At 33.5% G+C, this 9,437-nt stretch overlaps 1 protein-coding gene across 1 annotated transcript; it reads left to right on the top strand.

Annotated features, from left to right (window-relative positions):
• The first annotated feature begins 278 nt into the window (after nucleotides 1–278).
• LOC132308203 (uncharacterized) lies at nucleotides 279–5,175 on the top strand. Its single transcript, XM_059806223.1, has 7 exons — nucleotides 279–301; nucleotides 1,334–1,400; nucleotides 1,524–1,582; nucleotides 1,704–1,793; nucleotides 1,894–2,033; nucleotides 3,788–3,842; nucleotides 4,694–5,175. The coding sequence occupies exons 2-7, from the start codon at nucleotides 1,334–1,336 to the stop codon at nucleotides 4,865–4,867; spliced, it is 585 nt and encodes a 194-aa protein (XP_059662206.1). The 5' UTR covers nucleotides 279–301; the 3' UTR covers nucleotides 4,868–5,175.
• Nucleotides 5,176–9,437: the final 4,262 nt, after the last annotated feature.

The following is a 9,437-nucleotide window of genomic DNA, read 5'->3' as shown; positions in this document are numbered from 1 at the left end:
TCTTTTTCCTCTATATTGCGCCCTCGTTTTCGTCTCTTGTTTTTGGGTAACAATTCTCTCTTTCTGCTATCCCTCGAATCATTTTTGTTCATATCTTGGAACCCTAACCCTAATTTCAGCTCTTTCTGATTTCTATTTTCACCAAAGTTCGTCTTTGCAAGTAGGTAAGCATCCCTTGTACTTCTCAAATTGTCTCGAATATATGTTCATACGTATGTGTATATGCGTGTATATATGATGTTTAGTTCATTTTCGTGGACATGTTTGATCAATGTAGTTCTTTCATTGCTTAAAGGTTGAGGTCAGCCGGTCTGGAACCCCCAGGATTTGTTCTTCTACATTTCTTGTTTTTATTTATTATGAATATAATTTTATGAAATGTTGTTTGTTTGTGAGAAAGTTGAGGAAGCAAAAGAAGAATAAAAGGTTGTTGTCGGTACTTTTTGTATGAAACTAACCTCAAGCAAGATTGTCTGTCCTTTTTGTACATCTTTCCTAAAATTTTGTTATTTACCTTTTGCATGTGGGGTTTCTTGAAATTTATGTAATTATTGGTTTTCATCTTTGGGTTATTGTTACCATGTTTCTAATGTTTTATGGAATCTTGTGGCACTTGAATTTATTCATGTCATCATCATTATATCCTTGAGAACTTGGTATATCACCACCTGCTTTTGATGAAATTTTTGGTTCTATTTGTTCTTGAATATTTCCAGGCGAAAATATTTTATTAAAGGTTCCAGTTGTATTAGAAAGCTTTTCTCCTTTTCTTTTCTTTTTCCAGCCAGAATTAAATATGTTCGATTTTTATTCCTAGAAATGTATTCTATTTAAACTATAGGAGCCCCTGGTATTGTTGCTATCAGAAGACTGGGAAAGGAAATAAATTGAAGGAATATGATTGAGGAAAAATTTGAAGGAAAATTATGAAAAAGAGCTTTTTTTTTATTATTATTATTTTTTGGCTAGCTGCTTCAGTAATTTCCCTTCCCATTGTTCTTTCTGTTTGGGTGTGTTAGCAAGTCTTCTCTTATCAGTCTTCAGGCCTTGCGTATCAGTTAAATTTTATCTTTTCTAGTTGAAATGCTTTTCTCATTCTCTTTGCTATAGTTTTTTTAGATTTAGTCCTCCTGTTACTACATTTTGTTGATAAATCTGTTCTCCTAGTTTATTGATTACGATGGTGTCTTCCTATTGCTTTAGTCTTCATATGGATTTTATATGCATGCCATTGCTAATTAGGAAAAGTGGCAGCTTTTTTATATATCTATAAGGTCCATTATTCTACATTTTTAGGTTGATTTACCTTGACTTACTCTTTGTCCTTTTCCAGATGGCGGCTAAACCACTAACAAACGAGGCTATTGCTCTCACAGAGAAGAAAATGGACATGACATTAGGTTTGTCATTTGTGTATTAACAACTCTTGCCTTCTTATCTTCTTATTCTTCTTCTTCTTCTGCTTCTTCTGCTTCTTTTTTATACAGTCTTTTATTGATTATTTCTGCTGATATTTAACACAGATGATATCATCAAAATGTCCAAAAGTACCACAAATAAGGATAAGAAGCAAAGAATTCCGGTAAGAGATTTTAGTAGTCTTTCAAAGTACATCAACTTATTTGTCCTATGCTATTGCAATAGTGCCCATACACAAGACTGTATGATATCTAAGAGAAAGTGTTTGTTTTTAATTTATACAGAATAAAAGTGCAAAATTCTTGAACAATGCTGCCCAAGTGAAAACTGCACAATTGCGACAGTTTATGAACTCAAAATCTTCTCTTAGACAGGTAAACAGATGATAATTTCATTGTACAATGAAAATGGAAGTAATGCATTGACCTCAATATCATTTTGTTGTTCTTTTTCTGAGATTCTTTTTGTGTCTAGGGAGCTCTTGCTCAGAGGAGGTCAAATTTCCAGGGAAACCAATTTCATTTGGCAACCGAAGCTGCACGCAAGGCTGCAGTTGCTCCCATACGTAACAGACCTTTTAACCGAAGCAGGGCGGTTGACATGATTAAACCGAGGTACTTTACAGCATGTTGTGTTATTATAGCAATGAGGAGATGATTATAACAATGTGACGTCCAACAAATGACTGCTTTTAATCTAACCAAATCTCTGGTTTTGGATATGCTGCAGGTAAAACATGGTTTTTATCCGTAGATGGTTTTGCCATGTGTTTGTGCTTAATATATGTTAAATCGTGTACTGTCGATGGAACTCCTGTATTCGGTTGGGTGTGAATGGCAAGCTCCAATTTTTGGGAGTTTTTTGTACCGAGTGTCTTCTGTTCACTTTTTGGCATTCAAAAAGAAGCCTTGAGCTGGATTTTTGTGTTGTACGTGGTTGGGTAAACAGCATTGTATTCGGCTATTCTACATAATTGGATTTATACTGTTCTGGTTGGATTGAAGCAGCAGAGGATTGACAAGGAAAAGAGTATTGACAAGGAAAAGAGTATTGAGTTTAAGGTGATGGGTAAAGAACCATGTTCCTTTGGGAATCCACATAGTGCAAGGACAATATTATAGTGCATTAAGTTGCTGGCTTCATGGTAGGATAGATTTTTCTTACCATATTGCAGTGTTAACTGGATAGTGGTTCTTTCCGATGGTTATCATGGCTGCCTTATGCTTAGCATGTGTTATTTAAGTTTCCTGGTTTTAAATAATTGCTTCAGTTGAAGGTTTATCCTCATGGCAGCTTCTCTTTCTATGTTGAGAGGTCTGTTGCTTTTTGGTTCTGCTGTTAGATTGTCAATGTTTGGCATGCCATAATTCTGGTTGGTTTGTTCATTCTCCTTTGAACTTATCCTTTATATAACCAATCTGGTCTACAGCTCCTGTTGATGGATTTTGGCTTTATATCATAACTGGGAAGATAAGGTTGCAGGATACAAGGCACTTCATCTTTTGTGTTGTTGTGTCAGTAATTCAGGGGAGCTGCTTTTGGTGTAATCCCTTCTAATGAATACTCGACATTTCACTGCTGTTGTAACTTTCTGTCTTCTCCCACTTGCATATCAGTCTCAATTTGCTACCGAGCACCTTGCACTAGCATTGAAGTTTGAAATGGTATATTCTGGCTCACCGAACACATGTTTAAGGTCTTCGATCTATACCTGTTGTGCACAAGATGATGATGAACGGGAAATTATTTTGTGCTAGATGTATGTCAGAATATAGCATTTGTAGAGTGTTGCACATAGCTAGCATCTTATTTCAGGAACCTTTAGTGGTCAGCAGCTGAGTTTGTAGTGCCTTCCGATTTTCTATACTTGAGTTGCACAAGTATTAGCCTGCCAAAGCTGTTGTGGCTTCTGGGGGTGGAGTTTTTTAGTTGTTCTCAGGCCGAATTTGAAGAATTTTCAGGAGAAGATTTTGTATATCTTTGACTACTAAGGAGAGCGCCATATGGCATTCCTTGCTGCTCCTCCATGGAGGTCGTTCTCCAGGTTTTGGTACAGCAAAACCGGTATTTTTTTTAACTAGTGGCAGATATGTGTTCAATTAGATGGGAGCTTGCAGAACTAGAGATCTGTCCTGAACATTACTGAACTTCACTTAGTGTCCTGATATGGTTTGTCTTCTTTTTGTTAGTTGGAAATAGATAGAAGTAATGATGGTAAGTATTCCCAGTCAAGTGAATCTATTGTTGTAATGACTGATCAATGTTTGTTCTTGACAACTCGGTGGTACATATTCCTCTCAGTGCAGTTCGGTTTTTAGAAGGATTCTATGATTTGGTCTCTCAACTTTAGATTGCTTTCTATGTGCAGGGTTGTAGGTCCACCAGTTCAGAGGAGGGCTGCAAATGGTGGCTTTGCTGTGAAGGTAATTATATTTATGTTCTGCATTTATTGGAAGTGTATTGTTTATTGTATATAATTATATTTATATTTCTGTGGGGAAGATGTCTAATACATTCAGTTGTAGTGACCTTGTGAACATGCACCCTACCTGGGATTTGTGTTTCCAATGTTTTGCCCTCCCTTTTATTTTTTTGTTGGACGAGGTAAGGACATTTTTTGAATCCAACCCAGTGAGAGTGTCTATACGTCAACTTGTTTGTTTGATGGGATTGTTTTTGTGGGTTAAGAATTTAAGAGTACTCATCAGACACCTAGTCAAAGGATAATTTATATTTATTGAAATTTTATTTTTTGGGCCCTTAATCTGTTTATCCTTTTATTGATGGACATTTCCCTCGCGAGTTTTTATGTGCTAGTGTAGGCCAATTAATGGCAGTTTTTTGGTGTGATGCATATTTGGTCATGTGAAATATAAAATTGGAAGAAGTTAGAACGAGGTTGACCTGATGTAATTATCCATATGCTTCCAATTTTTTTAATCCCGATCATGCACAAGAATGAGACACGCACCTCACCCTTTTATAGGGGATAGGATAAGGATTGAACAACCAGAATTTCGTAATCATATGTTCTAGTTGAACTTTTATCTTCTCTATGTTTGACTGAGTTGAGCTGTCATCTTTGACCACCTCATGCGATTTTATATTATGGTATTTTGGTGGGGCTATTTTGGTATGGGAAACATGGTGATGCAGCACATGCATTATTTTTCGTATTGAAATTGTGATACTACAAAGGATAGCTGTGGACAAGAACCATGAGGTTGACCTCATGATTGTAGATAAATTTTACAAGGGTTGCTCTTGTGTGCAGCGGTCACAGCAAGCAAGCATGGTGCTTAAGCAGAGGCCTCAAACTTTGGATTCTCTGTTTGCGAACATGAAGGAGCAGAGGATGAGGGTTTCGGCTCAACATAATAATGGTGGAAGACAAACTGGAGGTGGTCGGCAAAGGCAGCAATGGGGAAGAGGTCGATTTGGCAACTGATACCAGCTACTTGTGCACAGCATCCTTGTTGCATTCAAGAAATCATTGTTCCGAGTTAAAGTACTTGGGAAAACCAAACTGCAGAGCCTTGGATACTTTTATTCATGTCAATTTTATGAAGCAGCCTTTTTCCATTTTTTTAGTTCATTCACTGTGGTACTGTATAGCTTTCTTTTAGTTTTTGCCTGCGCCCTTGACATATTTCATGGCTTTTATTGACTGAAACAATGGTACTGTCTTGTGGGAACGATGAGATTGTATTTGGTGTTTTGAAGCTTGAAATTTTGAACTGAGGTGGCTTTTGGTTCTATGAACTTCTAATAAAGGTTTGACTACAAATTGCTATTAACTTTTGATATATGCCAAGTTTGTGCTATTTTAAAATATGGTGCAGTTTTTTTGTTCAATAGTATGATTCTATTGACTCAGTTTGCAATTTAAGGTTAAGAATGTTGTGGCATGTTGGGTGTAGCAGCCTTTGATTGTTGCAGGGTCGCAGCTTTTGGCGTAGTTATATATGTAAACTCTGTTGTTACTTGTTCAACAATTTCGTGTAGTTTTGGTGATTGCTAGACGAGTGATGCTAATGCATTCAACTTCCTAAACCATTTGTAAACTGATTAAATTCCAACCATTGGATGAATACTTGGGATTCACTCATCCAATGGCTGTAATTTAGTTGGTTTTGAAAGTTAATTTTCCAAGTTATTCAATTTTATTTATTTTTTTCCTTTTTTTCTTGCTAGATTTTACAGTTTTGAGTGGATCCAATTTGAATTTGGATAGTCTCCAGTCAAATCTCTCTTGAAGACCACAGGATGGAGGGAGATTTTGCTGGACAGGAACCTTGTCCAAAACTATCCGCAGTGGTTTCTTTCCCTTACGCTCTAATTTGGTTTGGTAGAAATAGGAAGAAAATAAATGAAATGGAAAATTGCTGAACACTTTTGAAGAAAAATTGCTTTCCATAACTACCAGTTTTTCCATAATTTTTTCTTTGCAAAAAAAAATTAAAATATTATTATTATTATTATTATTATTACAGGAAAATTTTGATTTTTTGAGAAAGTTTTATGATCTTACAAAATTTTGATTTCTTGAAAAATACAAAAAATTGTTTTAAAGTAAGTTCCATCTTATCCAAACCATAAAATGGTAATTTTTCTTAATTTTCTTGAAAAATTTTCAAACTAACCAAATACACCATGGAAAACTTATTTTCCTTTCATTTATTTCCCTTTCTTTTTCTTTCACTTAATTTCCATCTAACCGAAGGAGGCTTATTGGTTGCTTTAATATCTATAATTTGAGAGATATTAGAGAAACTATGACATTTTAAAATGTGTTTAGGTGTGTTCAGTTGCATGAAATTGGAGCATTGAAATTGAAATTGAAATTAAAATTGGAATTAGAATTGGAATTGAAATTGGTGGAATTTGAGAAAGAGTAATGATAGGCAACACAAAAAAGGTAAAAACAGAAAGAGTGGAAAAAAGAAAAAGTCCTCTCCTACGTGTTATAACTGAAAGGGAAAAAAAGGAAAGACAAAAAGAAGGAAAAGTGGTCTTCCTCTTTCCTCTCACTAACTGGAAACTAAAAACTCTCCATCTTCCCTATTACCAAAATCTTAAATCACAATACATAACATATAATATTGTATTTGTTTTATTAATACTATATTTGTTTTGTTATAATACTGTATAGTTCTAAGAATTTTTACTTAGTACGGGAACAAGATTGTGATTATTTTCTTTTGCTCTCTCCTCCAAATTTGGAGAGTTTCTAGTTTCCTGTTTGTGAGCGGAACAAGAAGCACCATGTTTTTCTTCTTATTATTATTTTTTTCTTTCCTTTTTTCTCCTTTCAATTATACCATGTAAGAGGTAGCTTAGATGAATCAGATTCGGGAGTTTTCGCGTTGCTTATCATTACTCAATTGGAGCCTTATCATTGGAATTTATGGAATTTGAGAAAAATAGTTAAGAAAATTGAACCAAAATTTTTTCAAAGAGTAATGATAAATTTTCTCATCCTTAATATTGTTTTGAATACTAATTCTTACCCAATTTAATCCACTCATCCATAAACCGTTTATCAAATTATGTCAAGAATGCCTTATGACGGGAAATTCACCTAGATATTATGTAGTTCTAATTTACTATCATTAATGATTGAACTATAATTCATTGATTATATCTCTTTGTACTGTTAATTCAATTAGTTTTAATCTTCCTCAATTATTGCAGGATCAAAACCTTAATTACACTGCCTCATCTTTTTCAATTTTAATTTTAAACCCCCTTCTCTTGACGTAGGCCTAAATTCGAACAAATTAAATCATATATGAATGTAAGAATTTGTTAATAAATCGTAAGGGTGGCAAAAGAATGGATTGGTTCGATTTTGAAACGAAAGATTGATGAGAACCTTATCTTTGTGAGCCATTTCTTTCATGGTGTTCATTTGATAGAGGGAAGTTTAAAAGAGGTGATCCAAATTCCAAAATATATTCTATATGGAGGTATCTAATGCTTGTATATCGTTTGTCACTTGGACAATTATTATTGGAACCCCAACCCCTTTCATTCTTTTCCTCTGGTTGAGTGTTTCATTGCGGCGTTGCTTCTATATGCCTCAAACATTGTTTCTAAATGGAATATTAAGATTTTTGCATTCATTCTTTTCCTCTGGTTGAGTGTTTCATTGTTGCATTGCTTCTATATGCGCTCAAACATTGTTTCTAAATGGAATATTAAGATATTTGTGGATGCGGAATAAACTTGTGCGTTTGAGAGTATCGGATTGTGTGTCTAAACGTCACCTAAAAATATATTTAAAATGAAAAAAATGGTAAATTTGACTTAAATGAAAATGATCACATTTCTTTTCAAAATTCAGTTTGAAGATTGAGCAGATCTCCCCTCCAAAATCATTGCTTCGAGTCAAAAACAATAATATATAGCATGATTAAGAATTTAAGATGCTGGTGTAACATTTAAAAGGTATAGGCAGAGAGATAGGATTAATGATTTGATTTTTGTTGGTTTTAGTGGACAAAAGAAAAAAAAAGGAAGAGAGATCCATCTTTCAAATGATTGGATCTTTTTAGTTTATTCCTTGCTCAACTTAATCTATCCAACAAATCCTTAATAATTAATTTAAAAAAAAAAAAAACCCTATGCAACCTTTCTGCTATACTTTTGGAGTTAAAGTTATTTAATATTGCTAATCATATTGTGCCTAGGTGCTGTGGTGGGATGAAGTACAATATAATACCGTCCGATGCTATATAGATAATAGTACATTTAAATAGAATCGTTGATCTTAATTCGAAATTTTTTTTTTCGGTTTTTCTATTATTATTCTTACTCCACGTATAATAAGTGTATCATTTTGATGCAATATTACACGTTAGCAGATCCACACGGTTATTTTGGTCATTACCACTAACATTTTTCTAAAAGTTATTAATTCATGTGGCGAATAATTTATGAACCATGTAACAACTTTACCTAAAGAGAATTCATTGGAAGAACACCTGGCCAAATTAATACTGTCCCGCTTGTCCCCTTCAACGTTAAAATCAAAAAAGGAATAATAATAAAAAAAAGGTAGTGCGAAAATGACCATCACATCCTTGGGCGGTGTAGAGTCAAGAATCAAGCCACCGACCCAACTCCTGAGATATTGAGCACATCTACCTCCAAAATCATGTTCCAGTCAAAAACCGTTATGGCATGATTAAGATACTGCGTGTAACATTTATAGGTAATGATGGGATTCATGATTTGGTTTTTATTGGTTTTAGTGGGCCCAAAGAAAAAGGGAACAAGTCTCCATCTTTCAAATTGCTGAATCTTTTTAGTTATGCCCACTCAGCTTAATTATACACCGACCTAACAAATCTTTTTTATAATAATGAATTATAAACCATACTCTAAGATCAAACTATTGCAGCCTTTCGGTTCTACTTTTGCAGTTAAGTTATTTAGTACGCTAATACAGTAAATAAAAATTATTTTTGGAAACTTTAATATACCTAAACAAAACCCAAATCCCAAATAGTAAACAATAACTTTTTTGAAAGAAAAAAAAGGTAATAATCGAGTCTAATGACTCCCAATTTCGCTTTGTTGTTAGAATGGTAAAAATACTTTTATTAATAAAAGTGTCATAAAATTACTCTTAATAATATAATATACATAAAGTATTTTTTACAATTAAAGTATTTTTTAATTTGTCTTGTAGCAATATTGTATAAAAGTGCTTATATTATTTGATAATAACATTTTATAACAAAAAGGGATGAAATTGTTTTTATAAATATAAAAGAGATAAAATTGTTATTCAAAACGCAATTTTAAAAATTTAAAATTTTAGATTCATTCAAAACTCTGTTGAACTAAAATGGATCAACATTGCAAATGAATATAAATACAATATATTTTTTAAAAATAAAAGTATTTTTAATCGGTTAAAAAATAATCCGTTTTAAATAATTTAATTTTTTTTAGCGGAAGGACAAGTCAAAGTTCAAATCTTCTGATATGTGTTACAGTCCGATGCATTG

This window comes from Cornus florida, unplaced genomic scaffold (genome assembly GCF_030987335.1).
Source record: "Cornus florida cultivar Cherokee Brave unplaced genomic scaffold, ASM3098733v1 CherokeeBrave_3.0.0_Hap2_Chr05, whole genome shotgun sequence".
Lineage (NCBI taxonomy): Eukaryota > Viridiplantae > Streptophyta > Magnoliopsida > Cornales > Cornaceae > Cornus > Cornus florida.
The sequence above is the reverse complement of the archived record's forward strand: the minus strand, read 5'-3'. Positions and strand labels throughout refer to the sequence as shown.